At 38.3% G+C, this 19964-nt stretch overlaps 1 protein-coding gene across 5 annotated transcripts in view; it reads left to right on the top strand.

Annotated features, from left to right (window-relative positions):
- The window catches only part of AP3S1 (adaptor-related protein complex 3, sigma 1 subunit), a 44178-nt gene extending 27992 nt beyond the window's left edge, over positions 1-16186 (top strand). Inside the window, exons 6-7 of one of the 5 annotated variants that reach the window (XM_010562354.1) lie at positions 4049-4191; positions 15908-16186. In XM_010562354.1, coding sequence (XP_010560656.1) covers positions 4049-4177 — 129 coding nt within the window. In that variant the 3' untranslated portion in view covers positions 4178-4191; positions 15908-16186. Of the gene's footprint in view, positions 1-4048; positions 5345-12825; positions 12875-15907 lie in introns of those variants that run through there. The other 4 variants (XM_010562355.1, XM_010562353.1, XM_010562352.1 and 1 more) reach the window with 4 other exon arrangements.
- Positions 16187-19964: the final 3778 nt, after the last annotated feature.

The following is a 19964-nucleotide window of genomic DNA, read 5'->3' as shown; positions in this document are numbered from 1 at the left end:
TGCTCTTTCACTCTAAAAGTATATGAACATGTTTGCAAGCATTTCTTACAGTAACTGAACCTAAAATTTTAATATACAGTGTTTCAACTTTAAATAACAAATGAAATTGAGAATACAAAGCAGCTGTGGCAAAAATGTGGTGTATTGGCTTATTGTAGTACCAGCTGTATGCTATTCCTATTGTATTTCTGAAATTTCATTAATATGTCTTAAGTTTCATTTTCACTTGCTTAAATCATTTGCTCGCCGTGACAGACAATTCATCATTCACTGCATGTTTAAAGCTTGCTATGTGTTTTGGTTTTTTTCAAGTGAAACAGTTTTTTCTTTGCACCTCACCAACTTACCTGCTGAATTTTTTTGATAAAAAAGGGCAGTTGAAACTTGTCCAGTTCAGTGTTACAGTGATGGCTCTTTTAATCAGGTACCTCTATAAAACTACTTAAAAACATATTGGACCGGAAGTACTTCTTGAAGTACTTTTGTGTTTGAAAATACAGTTTGTTTTCTGTAAAAGAAATGATAAATAAATGGAAGGACTGCGTACTAGTTCACTGTTTGACGTGCTGAAAAGGAGTGCTAAGGCATTCAGATATAATAGTGTTTAAAATAATGTATTAGTTACCCAGTTCGGGAGTTTAAGTACTTTTCAGTCATTTTATCCACTAAACATCTTTTTCATGAACTGTTTGCTCTTTCTTAGAAATATTGTATGACTGTATTGTGCTTGATAGGGTTGACATTAATCATGATAAATAGCATTCTGCTATGCATATGGTGTATACATTGAATTACAAACCCACTCACTTAATGTAGAGAATTACAGGAGAAGAGAATGTAATAGTTTGAAAACCTCTACTCCAGCATATGATAGCGAAAGACAATCTCACTGGCAAAAAAAGAGGTAATCTGAAATTTGCAGTACTTTTGTCAGGGATATTTGCTGATCCTGATCCAGAATGGTCCTCATGAAATGTGACTGTTGAAAGTCATGACTGTATAGGGGGGTGGAAGGGTCATGTCAATTGTGGTATTTTAAATAATTTTCAATTGTGTCTCCATTGTATCCTATGCCATTGGGGCGGGAGGCAGGGACTGTAAGTCTGTGTAAAGAGGATAGCTGCAGGTAGGTAAAAATAATGACCAGTTATACTAAAACTTTTATTTGTCCATTAAGAATAATTAACTTTCATTAAACTAGGGCAAGGAATCTCCATCCTAGTCACCTAGAAGGCATCTCTCTTTTGAATTGCCAGCCATGCCTGTTTGTGTGGACCATGTCCATCACTTACAATATTTTTCTGGTTTCCCATTGTTTCAGTTACAAATTGTATAATTCATTGCTTTTTTTACTACTTTATTAGTATTTTCATCTTCTCTATGGAAAACAGTTTACATTGCCCCACTTCTGGTTTTGCTTAAAGAATTTTTCTCCAGTTACTGAGTATAGAATTTCAAGGATAGAACCAAATAAAAAGGAAATGCATTTATTGTTTCATCTGATAAAACTTCACTGGTATTTACCTCCTGATTTCAAATTAGTATTTCCAAGTTCTCAAATATAAAAGGCCAGTGTTGAGTAGCTTCATTATCTTCTGCACTGTTTTTTAATAAATAGCAAGAAATTGCAGTGTCTAATACTGCTCCTTTAAGATACTGCAGATTCAGGGATGCAGATTTTGGATACTTGCATTTCTTAATATTACTAGAGTTAGCTCCAGATTTTCCCCTTCATGAAGGTATTGCAATTGAAACAGCCTCTGAAGTGAATGACCTGATACACTGGGTGATGTTAAAGGAAACCAAGGAAAAAGAGGCTTTGAAAATACTTTTTTTGTACCTTTTTAGTTATACTTAGTCCATACTTCTGAGAACCAATACTTTGGATGGTGTCAGGGCCAAATTGAGAGCAAATTATTTGGTTGCATTAGAGATTTAAGATTTCCTGAGCTTTCTCCTCTACCCCCACATGCCCTTCCCAACTTTGGCATGTCTCGTATATAAGTGTTTGGAAGGGGGATGTTATAACAGATGACTCATGGCTTTCTGGTCTCTGTTCCTGGTATTGGGAATCCTCCTGTGACTAAAATCTAGGAATTTATGATGCTGTAGCATTTCCACATGATATAAAAGAGTTAGTTCAAAATTGGAAACTTTAATTGTTTTTGACTATGGGCTATGTTTTTGAAGCGAGAACAGCAGGTAGGATTTCGAGTGGAAATCTTACTTTAATTTGACCTTACATTTATTTCTTATAAGAGAGTAGTAAAAGGGATAAAATATTTTTTTGGATAGCCTTCAAAAAGTAGAGTTGTTATCTGAGAAGTATATGAGGTGTCTGTCTCCTTTTGTACAATAGTGCAGGTGGACACCACAAAGTCAGGTGTACTCCTCAGTATTTATAATTGCAACGAATTTCAGTGAAAATCAAGAATCTGAAAAGGTTATGCTTTGGGCAGTAGTCACCTACCAACACTATTTAATAATCAAATGGGACAAATTTTTCCAGACTTTTTTCTTCTTTTGTTTTGCTGTATTTCTTGCTCAGAATTATTTTATCTACAAATGCACTGGTTTCTTCAGTCTTTGACACTCTTATTATGAAAGACCTTCCATTTCTACAGGTTTAGTCTTTTGTTTAACCAGTTCTTAGCATGTTGCTTTGTTTCTTGTGGAATGCTCCTTTTTACTGGGCCTATATGATGCCACAGTCTAAAACTGTAGTAGTTCTGAAAAATCACTTTGTGGTTTTTATTCTTTATGAGTATTTTTAATCCTACTTTTAAAACATCAAAGAGTTAATTTTTTTACATATTCCCAGAATTTGGAATATAATGTCTTTTTCTGCAATTAAGAGCTCTGTTTTTAAAATCTTCTAGGCTTTTTGTTTTTTTCCCCAGCAAGAACAAAAATTATTTTTAAAGTTTTGTGGCAAGCCTGAAGTAAAACCACACTGCTAATTCTAAATACACATAGAGTCTGAACTTTTAGGAGAAAATTTCCGTACTTAAAATGAATAGTACCTTTTCTACACAGCATCAAATACAGTAATAACTTAATTATTGGCCTTTTTTTAATAGTCCTTGTGATACTAAGGTTTTGAAGAGGTATTCTTCAGAAGCAATAAGGAAGGATCAGGTTCTGTATGTCTTCTGATCTCTGAACTGTCAATCATCTTTGTTAGCATTTCAGTAATATGCCCTAGTGTGTAAACCCAGCAGTTATTTTGTCTAAAAGGCAGAACTGAATGGAAGTCAGTGATGAACTTACTTCTATATCGTAAAACTTGCATATTTATACAGAAAGGCTCTGACTTTAAATGAAGAGAGACTACATACAATAGGTCTTTAATACAAAATAAGTACTTCAGTGTTTAATTTTGCATAACAAGGTTATTATATAATGTTCCCTGTGCCCTGGGGACTACAGATATGTTAGCATATAATTAGATACTGTGGGACAACAGATTACTCCAGTTGGTGTATATAAATGATCTCTCTGCATGCTCTTTATCATCCACAAATGCAAGGTGTTTATCCTTTTCATTTTAGGCTAAGCCACCCTGAAAAACCTTTTTTAAATACGCATTCATTTAGATAAGTAATATGGTTCAACTGACATTCAGTAGCTTGTTACTTTGAGGTTACATATTCTGAACCTATAACCAGTGTTAGTCAACTGTGAACCATGTGAACTTTTAGAATAGGTAAGAGGCAAAGACAGCACATTGGACTTCAAATACCTCAAGATTGTTTTATAACCTATACATTACACATGCTTGGATAAGCCTCCTATTCCTCCCTGCATACTTTTCCATCAAGTTGACATTACATGTCTTACCATATTAAAAAGGAATGTGTGAACTGTTTTCTCCTTCTGGTTTAATATTTTCAAATAACCCATTTCATTCCAAACACAACTACCATCTGGTCTTTCTAATTGTGTAACCATGGAAATACTTGAAAAGTTAGTTGTTTGTGTATATTGCTAGTTAATCTTTTTGTGATCAGCTTTGCCTGACTTGCATTTTTCCTCACTTTATATACAGGCTGGTTTAGCAGGAGCTCCAGCCCGGGCTGTTTCAGCTGTAAAGAATATGAATCTGCCAGAGATCCCAAGAAATATTAATATTGGTGACATCAGTATAAAAGTGCCAAACCTGCCCTCTTTTAAATAACATGGCTACTCCAGGTAAAACCAAGGAAGAAATGTAATAGAAATTTACTGCATAATTGTTTACTAAATAAATGACATGTCTAACTTTTACTATTTGGATAAGACTCAAGGTACTGTATAGACATAAGTTGAAAAATCAGTGTGTGGAGTTGAATGTTGCTTTTGTCTTGTTTGTGAAATTAAAGGAAATGGGTAGTTCCGGTGTGATTTCTAAATTACATTCCTATGCCCTTGTAAGGCATATCACTGTGTCTCGGCTGCTGCAGTATTTTGGGAAGGTATTAAAGACGTTATCTACTTTGTATAACCTATAATGCTGAGGTTTTTTGTATATTCACTAAGGTCTATAATTAGTGCATTCCTTAACTACTTCTGCTGTTTGTCATGATTATTTAAGACTTCAGTGCAAATGTTGCATGAAAACATTAAACTCTTATTTTGTTTAAATAAAATCATAACAAACCGGACTTCTAAATACCTGTTTGTCTGAAATCTACTCTTTGCAATAAATCATGTTATTTCCTATTCATGGAGCCAGTTGACTATATATAAATACTGTTGTAGCAAGCATTAATGTTGTAGTTTAATCTCTGAAGGAATTATATGGGGATATTGTGTTGAACATATTGGCTCTTTACACTTCTCACAACAGCTGTTCATTATTATTCAGAAGGAAAAACTGCCTTTACTGAAGACCCAATGACTTCTGTTTACATGTTGGTGTTGAGAACATACTTACACAATCTGATAGACTTTCCCTGATGGTCTGACTTTGTTTTGGGAAAAAGGGTCCCTGCAATTTCTGTGTGTTGTGACAAGTACAGAATGGGCTGAGGAGGTTGGGCAGCTCAGAATTGTAAATGTGAGTGTATCAAGTAATGTGATAAAGAAAGGCACTCTGGAAAGATAAATGAGGATACTTTAATAGGGCCTCTGTGCCTGGTGACGTTTGTGATTCTCTACTTTGAGAATTAGATTTATGAGATACTTAGTATTGTCAAGACCTCAGAAAATCTAAGTGCTATCACCTCTGTGTAAGTTGCTCAGCTCTTAAACTCTTTTGTGATTTAAAAAAAATAAAGGGGGGTAGTGATTGTTTTTTATAATCATGCTTTTAAGCTCTGTGTGATGTACAAGTCTGTTTAAATGAATAATAAAACTATCATTGGGATATTTAAGAATTTCTGTAAAGTTTTCTTCTCCAAACAAGTATGCAGTTAATACTATATATGAAAATACAGTGATACTGGATCAAGGACAACAGATTTCAGGGCTAGTCTGAGAGGTCCTGCATTACTTCAGGAATTTGGTTTTGATGTAAACCAAGCATTCTTTTCCTTTGAGTTGAATGTTAAGACATACCCCATAAGATAAACTTTGAGTCACATCACGTTCTCTGTTTCATCCATGGTAACTATCAGTGGTGCCTTTTGAGACCATTTGAGAGAGAAAAAAAGAAAGAGAAATTACTTTTGCAGTAGAAAATCTGATACAGTCCAAGGAATTTTAATGTATTTATTAAGGGGGGAGGTAAGAAACTTCATGTATATTGTTCATATTACATTTAATAACCATCAAGTAACACTATTTTATAAATGCTTTTGAAAACAGGATTGTTCTCTCCATACCTCTTGAAAAGAATATTTATTCTTCCAAATTAATTTTCTTTGTTTAAGGTTTCAGGAAACTTCAGGTAGGGTTTAAGTAGAAAACTGCAGCTTTCTCATTTCCACTGAAAAGAGAATGAAATGTGCAGCATTTTTTTTCCTTATGGAGTATTCTTTAGTATTCCCAAGTTAGACAGCTTAGTACAAATCTGCAACTGTTATAATTTCACCTGCCTTTGCCAACTTTTGTTTTTCTGCTTAATGCATAGACCATGTGACATTCAAAGTAAAGATGTTGCAAATTTTCCGCGTTGTTCCTCCTGTGAGGATTTAGTTAGTGCTGCTGCCGAGGGATAAATAGGAAATTTTGAAACATTTGGTACTCTGACCTACAGAGAGTTCCTCTGGCTATTTGTGAAAGAAGCTCACAATTTCAGAAATTCTTCCAGCTCCTCTATTTTTGTCTCACTTTTTTTCGTCTAGTTCTCTTTCAGATTTGTAAGCTTATGTAGTTAAAAGATTTTTCATTCCTTGCAGAGAAATCTTTTCTGGGTTTATTTGAATGGAACCTTTTTCCAAATCGTTAGAGAAGATATGTCTGAGATGCATCTTGATGTGAAGCATATTTCAGATTAATTTCTCATCTCTTATCTGTCAGTAACCAAACTTTCATTAATTTCAGTGAACCTAGATCTTGGCTCTTAAAAATTACATGACTATTTTAAAGTTTTGTTTTTTTTTTTTTAAGTTTTGTGTTTTGCATTACTATTGTTTATACTACCGTTTTCCTACCTGACAACATGACTTGTGCTGGAAAAGATTCTCTGAACAGCTCTTCCATAGACACCAGACTTTTGAAGAAGCTTCTGTGTTTTTGACTGGTCAGCAAATATTTAATGCAAGGCTGTGACTAAAAACTGGAGCTTCCTTACTCAGAAAATCTTTGGATGGGAAGAAATTCTTCATCAGACTTTCACAGTAAAATTGTACTCCTTTCAAAACAAAATTCTCTCTCACACAGAAGAGGTACTGTACAGAAAGCCTGAATGGTAGTATTTTTTTCTTAAATAAAAACAGATGGTATGACAATGTGGGCTTCCTCAGGGTAGCTGAACGTATTTGCCACCCCTTTGCCAGAGGAGTGTCTTTAGTTTGCCTGGGGAGATAGTATTCTCTTACCATGTTATTTGACCCTGCCAGGCTTTAAACTAAAACCAGTCAGAGGAAGATGGGGTACTTGATTGATAGAAGTGACAGAAATGGTATTCTTACTCTTGACCTTCTAGGGCTTACCTTGTGTTGCAGACATTCAGAGGTTTTCTACAGTGCCAATCTGCTTGTATTCATCACCTTCATGAGAATGATGTGCCTTTTGAATTCTTTCTCCTATTTCACCAGTATCCTCTTAACTACTGCTTAGGATTTAAAATGAAAATAAGCTGTGGGCTGTAAATTATTAAACTCCTGAATATAATTTAAATGTTTTTAATGCTTTTGTAACTGCAGAAACCCCCACCTTAACATATATATGTCGATGTGTACATATATTTATATATAACATCAGTCTTGTGCGCTAGCTGTTGTTAAAAAGGAGAAGAGGTCATCCTTCAGCTGCAGAAGCCAGGCAACTAATTTGCAATACTCTACCTCCATAGGGCCTGCCTTTTAAGTGATGTTCATCATAATGCCAGCATGTGTAAATGAATCACTGAAAGCCATTTTTCCTAATTCTGGGCATTTCTTAGAACTGCAAATAAAACATTATTAAACAGTAGCTGAGACTGTTTGGTACTTACGGTATCTGAGACAACACCTTATGTTGGTTTCCCACATTAGGTTTTCTTTTCTATTCAGTTCAGTTTCTCTGCTAGTGGAATTCTCTGGGGAGAAACCTTTTCATGTGATCATAGCAATTTAACTGTAGTAAGTATTATCTGTACTGCTTTTTGATAGTCCTTGATAAATCATGCACAGAGATAACTTTAAGGAGACTTTGTAACATTAATAATACAAATTAGTAATTAAGCCTCCAGGATATCTTAACTAATTTTTTTTCCTGCATTTCCGTACACCTCCTGTTTATCTATTGTCAGAAAGTCCCTGTATCACAGGTGGTTACTTGTCTCAATATTCCACAAGATAAGTATTTTCCACATTTATTTGTATTCTGGGGATGCAGGGTGAAGTGCCCTCAGAAAGCACGTTTGAGGCTTGGGTGTAGTGGCAGTTCAGATTGCTTATCTCCAAACTCTGTCTCCCTCTATGAATTGTGCCTTTCAAATTCAGAGATATTTATTGTGAAACTTGGTAATGAGGAGAAGATTAGGTCTGATTAGCCCCTGAGAGCAACTGCTAGTTCTGGCAAGTAATTTTTTTTTTTGTCTTTGAGAAGAAAAATTCTTTTCTGGGGTAGAGACTCCCTCTCAAGTATTGAGAAGAAAGGTGTTGGAAGCATATGCCTTTCAGGAGCCAAAGACTTTCTCTGAAGGCCCATGTGGAGCAGACAGATTATTTTCTTCCTTCTTGCAAGATGGATTCTTCTAAAGAAGTGGAGAAAGGGCAGAAAGGATAAAAGTTCCACAGAGTGACTGGGCATTCCCAGCTGCCTCCATAGGCTTGAAACGGACCAGCTAGTTTTCCCACTGGGGCAGGGGCAATGAGTACTGCTGAAAAAATCTTTTGACTCTTTTTCACTAAAAGAGAAGAATCTCATGTTAGAATCAGCTGAGAATGCTGTCTGCAGTATTGACAGCCCAGACAGTACAAGTACTGTGTCAATGCACTCACCTCTCATCCCTGAATAGTGAATCACTGTTTTGAATATATTTTGGGAAGAGGGAGTATTTTAGAACATTACAAGTGTATCAGAATTCCTCCTCTTAAACAGATGTTGCTGCTCTGATTTATTCTGCTTGACAGGAATGGGTGGAGGAAAGTGTCCCTTGTTGCAAGGGAGAAACAGGTTCAAGCCAGAAACTCAAACTGACACTGCCTTCCTGTGAGCACATTTGACCTTTTCTTTCTAATAGCACATTCCAATAAAAGCTAAAATTAGTCCTGAGTTTTATTTAGGCCTATGCTGACAGCAGAATGGGACCTTGCTAATGTTCTAAGGGTTACCTCATAAAGCCCCTTGGTAGTGAATTACAGCATATGCAGGGCATAAAATACTGAGGGAACTGGAAATTAAAATGTCACAAATCAAATCATTGTCTGTTCATAGCTGTTAAAGAAAAACAGACCCTAAGTCTTGCACAAAATACATTTCTCAACTTCTGCACAGTGCTCATGATTTTACTAGGAGCAAGGAAAGGAGCCAGGTACTGCCAAAACTGACTAAAGGTGAACAGTTAATTTCACAAAAAGGTAATCTTCCGTTACTTACTTTTATGATTATCATAACAAATTGTAAATCACTCTTCCTCTTTTCAGTTAAGGAAATGATCTGTCCTTTTGGTGTTCAGTGTTTACCCTAAAATGCTTACTGAGCTCAGGTCATGTTATTACATCTGTTCCATGCATGGAAGGGCAAAGGTAGTCACACTGCAATGTCAGCTTAGCAGCCACATTTCTTGTCTGCAGAAGTTTTCGCCTTGTAGTGCATTAGGAGTGCTGTGACAGTGTGATCTGACCAGGGAGGAACCAGAGGTTGAGTCATCCCCTTTTTGCACAGACTGAATATGCCTGTGGCTGGAGTGCTAGAGGCATTTGAGTTGATCCATCATCCATATTGAAAAGCAGAGTGACAGGCACACTTGTGCCATATTCCACTGCTTTTCTGCCCAGGTTAGCTCTTCTGACACTCAGCAGCACGCACAGGCTCCACATGTCCCTTTCTGGGCTGGCTCTGCTGTCCAGCCAGCCAACAGGACTGCACCAGGAGTGGAGCAAATCCCCCTCCGAATCGTCTCTGAACATGTCACCACAGCTGAAGCTAAAAGCAGGCCTGTAATGATGACTGTGAGCTGCTTTGGATGGATGAGTGTATCCCTGTTTTCTTTCAGCTTTCATGGTCCAATCCATGGACCCTCTTGTACGATTTTCAGCACTCAGCCAGCAGAGTTGCTGTGGGACATAAGTTGAATTTCAGAAGCTGTCTTCAGATGTTTGCAGGGTACCTGCATGACCCATTGTGTATGGCGGGATACCTGTATGATCAGTACTCTGTATGCATCTAAGAAACTTTTGCCTTTGGTGTAGCCATGTTAAGTCACACCCACATCTCCACCAAAGGTCCATCCCAACAAATTTGACCAATCTGCAAAAGTGCATAGAGAGAAGCAGAACTGGAATGGACTCTGCATTCCAAATAGTCTTTACAATAATTTGTTGTGCTAATGTGTGTCAGGACAGCAAAGAACTTTCATGATTCAAACACCCATCCGGTTCCCAGGTGAGGTGCCATTTTGACGTCAGAAATTGTTTGGGTCACCCTAGGACAGAACTCATAGTTCTGTTCCTCCCTGAGACACCCTGGCATCTCGTGTGTCATAGACTCACCTGCCTACGTCTCTGTTGCAGAGTCTGCTTCACCAGGGAGGGCTGGCTGTCTGTCATTCTTTTGTGTCTTTTCAGGACAGGTATCATCACAGATACCTCCAGCAAAGTCCAGCAGGGCATATTCTGGCTGCTGTCCCTCTGCAAGGTGTTGTGCACTCATTCAAGTTGTGTTTGCCCAGGTGATATATAGAATATGTTGCTATATAGAAATATGTTAATACAGGCATCTGCATCCTGGTTCAGGTTTCCCCTGCTCACTTAAGGACAGATATGTTAGGGACAAGCCCTTATATAGACCTGCATGGTGGAGTCGTGGTGCAGGCGAAGGAGGGAGAAAGTTAACATGAGAGCCTCTTGCCAGAGGGTAACATTTGAGTTTGTAGTATAGGACTGGTTGTCTGAGGAAGCCTCATGAGGTGTTACAGTTCTCCTAGGTGGTATGAGGCTCCACAAAAGGCCTGAACTGCAGCTCTCCAGCAAGAGGTGCTGTCGCTCAGATGATCTTCAGGAAAAAAACAAGAGCAGGTAGGAACAGCCAGAACTTTTACAATTTCAAGTCACCCAGGAAGTAGTCACTGTAGCAAGGTAAGAAGTAGTTAGCACTCATCCTTTTCCTCCTGGCATCATTGCAACAGATTGCAAAAGCTTAGAAGTGTCAGCCCATTAAATGAGACCCTGTGGCCACGGAAATTTCGGTTCTTACGAATCTGTTACAGCCCATTTAAGTCATTAAATGCCACTCTAGTATCTTCTTAGTTTAAGTTAGATTGCAGTTTACTAAAACACTCATATCCAAGCATTGTGGATCAGCACAACCAAATTACAGCTGTCCTGGCTGTGTCCCCTCCCAGCTTCTTGTGCACCTGCAGCCTACTCACTGACAGGGTAGCAGCGTGAGAAAAGGCCCTGATGTTGTGTAAGCAGTGCTCAGCAATAACTGAAACATGGTGTGCTACCTACACTGTTTTGGTCATAAATCTGAAACATAGCACCATATGAGCTACTGTGAAGAAAATTAACTTTAGCCCAGCCAAAACCAAGAAAATAGTAAGACAGGTAGTAGGATGAAGGAAGAGAAGGTGGAAAGGTACAAACACAATAGGGCTTTGCATCATGCATGAAGTTGTTACTGTAAATTCATTCTTTCATAAGTATGTATGATGAAGGGCTTCCTGCTAAATCTCACTTAGGTTTCCCAGGAGGGAAATATTCAGGAGAGGGCTTGGGTGAAGAGATACTGGTAGTTTGCAGAGCAGCTTAAAAAGAATGCTGCCCAAAATAAAAGCCAGAAGGAAAATAAAGGATAAGGAAGGTTATAAAAGAAGGAACTAAACAGGTTATTTTATAACCCAGGGATAAAAGTATGACAGAGTTGTGAAATAATTTATTAGGTTAACTGATATATATAGGAAAAGGGACAAGCCTTTGCAAAACGAGATCTTTTTCAGGTAAAGAGAAAGGGAGCAAGCTTTAAACTGCTTGTAAAATATGTGTGTTTTTTCTGACAGTTGCTGGTTGGTCTAATTTTACTTTTATGACAAACATTTCTCTAAAGCTGGCATGAGTGATGAGGAAGCAGTAAGAGAAAGGCACAAGAAGGAAGCAAATGGATTTGCATATGAGAAAAGAGAAAACTTGCTGTTTCTTAGTAAGTGCTACATAATCTTAAAAGTTTGCAGACAAGCAATTACTTATACCATGTTTGTGCACTTTCTGATGCTTCATGCATCACTCATGCACCCTCCTAGCAGTGCTACCTATTAAGTAAATGATAGCCTAAATGGGGAGGAGCGTTGGATTTCTTCAGCGTGTATGTTAATTTCAGTGCCAAGAGTCAGATTCTCAAGTGGTATTTCCTTTTAAGATTTCTCTCCTGTCCACCGAAAGGATGAACAGTATTCCAAAGTCACTTAAGTTTGCTTGGTATCCAGTTTTTTAAGTTTTTAGATATTATTTTGATTTCTAACAACTGAAAATTAAAAGCATACAGGCAATGCAAAGTCTCTTGATCAAAAACAACAGTGAAAATAACAGGTTGTTTCATACTTTAGAGGTGTATTTAGCAATTCAGCTATTACGTGTTCCTCTCTGAGTTTGACTGTAATGGTGTATAACATCCACTCACTGATGGGCGCTGTGGCAGTCATACCTGTTCTTAGAAGGACACGCTTGTGGAATTTCAAATGCCTCTCCTTGTTGTTCCCACTGGCCTTCCTCATCATTTTTTAGCAATGAAATTCCAAATAGCAGTTCAAATATGTTGGAAAGATCGCACCATTTGAAAGGGCTAGAATTGCTAATGGAGATGAGAAAGGTTATAAGTGAGTTTTCAAAGTGAAGGCACACACTTTCTCCCAGGTTGATCCTGTGGATTTTATCTCCATCAGCTGGAGATGGCACCATTTGCACCAAGCCTGGAATTCATTAAAAGAGCTAAGCAAACTGCAGTCTCCGATGAGCCCTGCAATGCACAGCGTATGTGTGTGTGTGTGCTTCATGTGGTTCAGCCATGCAATTGCTCTTCCTTCCTTTTTCTTTCCAGTTCAGATGGGGACTGCGCGGAGCCCCAGTATGCTCAGAGCCCTATGAGGGCCAAGGATGTGCTGCTGTGGCTTCAGGCTGCAGACCCACCCCACGGTGGATGGCAAAAACAGAGCTGTGTCTGGACAGTAATAGGGAGGCTGAATCCAGGATGTTTCACGTTAGGGAGAACAGTAAAGAAGAGAGAGACAGTCCATCACCAGAAGGTATGCTGCCAGTGGCTTTCCACTTATTTAGTCTTTTTGTTACATTCAAACATTGTGCCGAAGGTTTGGGTGTTTCAGTGACTAATGAGCAAACAAAGACCTGTTCAGCACACAGTTTCAGCACAGGGCCAGTGCAAATGTATTATAATATGATTTTATGTTGTCCTCAAGTTAATTATTATACCATATGTTTCCTTTGCCTTGACAAAATTGTTCGCATTTCCCCTCCCTAGAGTTTCTGGGTTTCAGTATAAAAAAAAAAAATCTATCCCCTCCTTCAGAGTTTTTGTAGAGATCTTATTCTTTGTAAAGATTTAGCGGGTGAGAGTTTTGGGGAGGCAGTTCCAGTGGAGGATTTGTTTATAGGAGGTCTGATGGACAGCTGGGGTTCACAGCTTCATATTTAGGCAGATCCTCTAATCCACTGGCTCACAGCACACACAGGGAGCTGCAGACCTCCACTTTAGCTGGAGAGGCGACAGTAATGCCAGTTTTTCTGCTTGAGGGGCCATATTGCTTCCTTGCTTGCAATCAGGCAAGAATCTGTTTTTGACAAAATCCATTAATTTAATGGACTCAAAAGAAAGAAATAGAAAACTTTGGGATGGGAGTAGAAACTGAAAAAGGGAGTTTCTTGGCAAGGAGAGAATGGGAGTTGAGGACAGTGAGGGAAAAACAGTTCGAGAGAGGGGTGGTGGAGAAAGTCATGGGAAGGAGGACAGGCACATGGAGGCCATATGAAGAAATATCTGAAGAAAAAACAGAAGGATGACTCACAAATGTAGGGTGGGAGAGTAAGAATCAAGACACTACTGGGAGACTGCTGCACAGGGTGAAGTTTGCTGGAGGACTGCCCGATGAGAAAATCAGGAAGGGCTGTGACTTTGCTGCAGAAGCATTTAACTGGATAAAAATTATGGATCCTATCAAGCCACTGGGGAGGACTATGGGGGCAATTTTCTCTTCAGACTGCTCTGGAATGTCTTCTCCAGGTGGACAGACTTTTCTACCATAAATGAAATCTTAATATCAAACCCACATTTATTCTGTGAACACAGTAATTGCTCCAGAATAAAATCAATTTTATCCATGCCAGAGAATTTGCATGAGTTATGCTAGTGTATTTGCCAAAGTATACAGGTCCAAATGACAGCTATAAAACTTCTTGGTCTTGGAATGAATACATAAAAGTTGTGTTGTTTTTATTAGGGCATTGTTTTAGTATAAACTTACAGTTAAGTGGTATTGCATGTGCCTTTCTGGTTGTGGAATTGTTTGGGTGGAGGGACTAGCAGAAAGAAGAATGTGAATCAAGGATGGGATCTGGGGGTTATTGCTGATCCTTATGGAGGAAAACGGGATCAGAGATCTACTGGAAATTCGTTAACTTGTGAAATTTCTAAGCTTATGTGCTGGAGTGGGCTCAGGAGGGAGATTAGATAGATAGATAGATAGGTAGATAGATAGATAAAACTACAATAATTTCTTTTCCTACTACTTCTCTAAACTCTTTTTCTAACCACGAAAAAGTGCTTTGTCCAAGCTGAATAAACCATAGCTGTACTTGCATGAGAGTTTTGCTGAGATGACCGTGCAGCGTAGACATGTTCTACCATTATGTGGCGACTGAGGAATAATCACAACTGTCATAATTAAACTAAATTTATCATGGTGTCTCTGCAGTTTAAAACAACTCAGCCCCCAAAAAACAGATACGCACACAAAACTTCCAATTTAGGTAACCTCTGTTCTCTTTCCTGTATTTTCTTAATGAACAGAATCTTACAGAAGTTAAGCAATCAGGAAGTTAGAGTTGTAGCTGTGTAAAATGCACGTCTAATCTGAAAAATCATATGCCCCTAATGAAGAAGTAATAGCCTGCAAAATGTTGATCCATAAGAGGTTGTGAAGACCATCATACTTGAATCCATTTTGAACTTTGTGTTCTGTTTAAATCTGTTCTCTTTTCTGTCCCTTTTATTATGAGGATAGCCCTGAAAAGTAGGTTTTCAAATGTTTTTGAGCTTGAGATGGTCTGAGTAGGTGTGACTGGGATGTTTTCAGATCTGCTTATGTAGTATTACACTTCTTAAGCTCCACCACACACAGCACTCATACCACTTGGCACAACTAGCAAAGAGGCTGTGGTACTTTTTTGTGTAGCGCTTATGTAGTGACAGTATAAATGTCCCCATATAAAGGAGATTAAGGATTGTGACCTAAACTGTCCTGGCTGTGATGATGGACTTAATGCTGCTTAGTGATCAGCTGTGCTTGGGGAAAGGAAGAGGGGCAAGCACACTGTTTTTTGAAAAGGTTGACAGACTTCAGGCACGCAAAAGTATCCTATTAATTCGCACTCTACTGTGACTCACTGATATGATTAGAAACACACTGTGTTTATTTGTATTCATAAAACTAATGAGCTTAACTCACTCCTCCTTTAGGAATATTGAGATTCATCTTGTGTTCCTGTGGATCACAGAGGCTAGCATTTTCATACTCAACACCACTGTTAATTTAGAAATGTCGTAATTCCCTACCACATAGTAATTCCCAAATGCAACCCTTCATAAATCAATACAGAGCAGCTTGTTTATCTTGGGAGAGAGAGATCAATTCAGCAGGTTAGGAATTTTGCAAAATAAGGGGTTTGGAAAATGGTGATTAGGTGTGACCACAGGTGTTAATGAGTGAATCAAAGTTGATAGGAATTTTTGCTGAGGGTGTTCACTACATGCAATTTTTGCTTCAAACCAAAGGAGCTCCCAAAGCAGTATCACTGCATGGACTGCTGATGCTCTCCAGTCAAATAGTAGTTCTAATAACAAAATGTTATTCTCTACTCTGAGCTTCTCATTCTCTGTTTCTTTGCAGGAAATCTTGAAGGATCTTGGTTTTCTCCCTGAATGGAACAGGAACAATTTTCAAAATTTAAAAAGTTTCCAGACACTCCTCCTAACCACTTCTGAACTGTAGTTGTCTTAAGTTACCACATTTTTAAATTTTACTAGCAAAACTTACAAAATACCTGTCAAGTCATATTCAATAAAGGTGATGTACAATTTTCCGAGTGAAACGCAAGTATGGGAATTAAGGTAAAATACTGCATCATTAAGACCTGGATCATGAGGAGGTTAGTGGGGTTCAGCAAGACAGGAAGTTTCAAATGTAGCCATTTTGAATGATCAGTCTGAATTAGACTCATGTAAGAAAGTCATGTACGATAAACAAATTTTCACTATTAGGTCCTAGTAATAAGAAGGTTTATGCCAACATTCAGTGCAGGTTTTTTTCCTCCTTTGTATGTTATCATTTAGAAAATAAAGGTACATTTTTTCAAGTTTTCACTTTTCAGAATTGCTTCAAGGTTTTGTTACTGAGACTGATTATGTTGGATGTCAGTACATTCCTTATCTTATAAATACGTGATTTTGAAATGCAATACATTACAGTGCTTGCTTTAGTGTAATACACTACTCCACCATAAAAGCAGTTTCTTCCCCCAAGATCCAAACAAACAAAATATGTTCTTTATTTACTTCATGGGTTTAACCACAAGAAATTTGACCTTCACTTATTTTGCATGTTTTTTCTCCATTTGAAAACATACAACATCCAATACATCAATCTATCTTGTATTAAAACCACTATAAAAATTATTGTTTCAGTATGTAACATTTCAAACTAATACAAGTGGAGCATTTTTATTTTCTGTATAATGCAATAGCAAAAATCTGATTTTTTCAAAAGATAGAGAAGATTCTTAATTTCAAGTGGCAGTTAATGTCATACAGGGAGAAAGGTGTCTTTGTTTATGGTTACCATTATTTGTATATATAAAACATTATATCTTTACATCATTCTTCATATCCCTCCAACTTAATATAGGTTATGAAGGTTGTAGGGAGAGGTTACAAGCCAGGTTATACCATCTGCAGATTTTCTTCCTTAGTCTTTGGTACCAGGAAATAGTGGGATCAGGAAATCCAGAGCACTGACCATAAAGAATGTAGGTTTCGAAAAAATCATGCTAGTTTTAACAAAATACAGAGTTGAAATTTTCAGCAGTGCCAACCATTCAGGATTCCACACAGACTCAATGGGAGCCATGAGTCTGTATAGCTGCGCTTTGGGAAGGAAACCAACAAACCTGCAAATTTCTGATACTAAGCAGTACTGATCAAACAAGCTTCCTTAACATCCTTGCACCTCAGTGCGTAGCATTGTGACAGGAACAATGGAAACTGAAAGCTAGATTTTGCTGTGAAGCTAGACCAGCTTTATTTAACTGAGTATTTATTTAGCTGGACTAAGGGGTTGTGCAAGTTTCATAAAGTGTCTTGAAAGTAGGATGGGGGGGCTGAACCCTGTGATCAAATATGCCAGTGTTGCTCCATTCATTTTTGTACTCTTTTGTATTCTTTTGGGACTTCTGTAATTCTGGAAGCGTCTTAGATGTCACAATTTGCACAAACTCCTCTAAAGAGTGCAAAGATTAGCAAAGACTGGCAAAGAATGATCTAAACAAATCTGTCTGTCTCTCCAGGGTAACCTCAATGACAAGCTCAGCATCATTGTGAAACCACAGGCCATATCAAACAAATTATAACATTCCTAAGTGGTTCAAAATATGGCTGTGTGTGCAAAGACAGGAAGGTCCGTGGGGCGATGTTTAAAAGGCATTTGAACAACTAACTACTATTGCCAGAAGCCTAGGTTCATAAAGTATCTTTGAGCCTCTGCTTTTGGTGTTCGTTTTTTCTAAGTGGCAGTTTCTGTTTCCAGATAGTAAAGTCCTCAGAGAAGTAATCTAAATTAAAGTTCTCTCTTCACACAGAAAAAATCCCTGCCTATAATCTGCCCAGCTGTAGATGAATGTACTAACAAGAGGCTCTGCCTTAATATAAGGAATTGCAGGTCTCTGTCTACCTACTTATGTGAATTGGCTTCCAGAGTCCAGAAAAAACCAAAATGTTGAACAAGATTTAAAACAAGAAAAAAGGATTGGAGTGCCTTCCTGCTGCCTAGATTTCAGAGCCCAGCGTCCTCTCCAGTGGGTTCGGAGAGCTAGGCTTCTGAGAGTCTGTCCACCAAAGCAGGGTAACGCATGGGAAGACAATCTCTAGAGGTGCTGAGGAGAGAAACGAAGGTTGAGTGTTGGAAAAAGCCCAACAACCGATATCCGGTAGGATGTGTCTTTCTGAGCATATCATGTGCTCAAGTGTACCCTTGTTAACCACTCAATGACAAGGTGCCAACATGCATGACATCAAAACAGGTGATTCTGGAAGGTGCTGCATACCCTGAAGCTCCCACTGACCTGGTGCTTTTCGGGGTTCACTAAGCACTAGAGCATCCTGACTTGGGATTTGGTCCATTGCCAAGCTGATTGGCAGTTGTGAAGGCAAACAAAACACAGGTTGGTTGGAGTGTCAAATGGGTACATGGGATTTTGAGAAGGGTAAAGCTGTACTACATTAATCTGAATAAATCTAAAACAATTTATTCCAGCTGCAAGGGGAATGCGGACAGCTGCATGATAGTCTCATATTTCCTGTTAAATAGAGGTAAACGAATGACTGCAAAAGGGAGAAATTATCTGTCTGAGGTTTTTTAAGGGTGGAGAGACAGTTATGTGTTGCAACAGGGACATTTTTCCAGTTGAAGCCTTCCTTATTTGGAACCTGTAAATGTATTTGTCTCCTCCTTTCCACATAGCTGTACATGTGCGTTGTCTCCTGGAATTGGAATGACCACCCCTTCTATCCGGACAGTTTTAGCCAAGCATTACTTTTGAGCAGCAGTAGCCCATGACACCTTCATCTAATGCATAACAACTAGAAAAAGAGAACACATATTAGAATGCAGCTCCTAAATATTTGCCAAGTTCAGAAGATGCTATTGGAATAGTTATGTTCCATATGCTTGCTGAAACATGGTAAGTAAACCATAACGGAGGACAAGTTATTCCACGAGCAGCAGAACTAATGACGCCCTATTTCCTTTAAATCTGTATGCTCTGTCACCCAACACCTCTCCCTGCAATAAGCCAGTTTCCCTTCCAGTTTCCCAAGAGATATTCATCCCAGTAATTTGAGATCTTCCTGTGCTAGCAGTGTTTCCTGTTCAGCACTTGCCTCCATGTTCTTGTCTATTTTTTCCCTGCCCTGTGTTTCTGAGGTAAGGGGAGAAACACAAGCTAGAGTTAGGAATGAGCTAATGAGCTAGGCAGTGCCATATGCTGGGGGGTCAGCCACTGCACATGGGATAAGTGGCCTGCCACTGCATGCCAAAGGCAACAGGGAATAGCTGTTTCCCCAGTTTTGCCCTCAGAAAGAGTACTGGATTTTGTTTTCTCTCTATATAGACATGTAACATCTGCGTCATTAAATATCTTTGAGATGTCTAGTTTTGCCACACAGGCTGAAATGGATCAACAGGTTCAAAAGTGAGAAGAAGGAAAGACTGAATTGGACAGGTATGCTGGTAATACTAGTAAGAATATCTGCCATTTAGCATTGATAGGCATAGCATATGCTATTTGAGACACTCACATGGCATGTAATGATTGTAGTATAGAAAACCAGATAAATAAAAAAATGAGTAATCTACTAGAGTTGGGTAATTCAATGGGTAGGAAGTTTAGCATAAAAGCCAACAGGCTGCCCTCTCATGCCATTGAGCTGGCGGGTTCATCTGTAAATTAGTAAATGGAATTAGTGTCTGCTCTTAGTTCCTTAGTCTTAACTACGTGATGTATAAAGAATAAAATTCAGGCTCTTTTCTTGAAGTTTTTGCCCTCTTTAACAGAGTAACCAAAACTATCTCTGACTTCCCGGATGAGTTATTATTTAGGATTGGATAAATGTATTTAGTGTTTGGAAAGTTTTATTTGTTTTCCAGCACCCAGTCATGCCAACTGTATTCTAAT

Source organism: Haliaeetus leucocephalus, unplaced genomic scaffold (assembly GCF_000737465.1).
Source record: "Haliaeetus leucocephalus isolate CR32 unplaced genomic scaffold, Haliaeetus_leucocephalus-4.0 Scaffold158, whole genome shotgun sequence".
Classification (NCBI taxonomy): Eukaryota; Metazoa; Chordata; class Aves; order Accipitriformes; family Accipitridae; genus Haliaeetus; species Haliaeetus leucocephalus.
The sequence above is the reverse complement of the archived record's forward strand: the minus strand, read 5'-3'. Positions and strand labels throughout refer to the sequence as shown.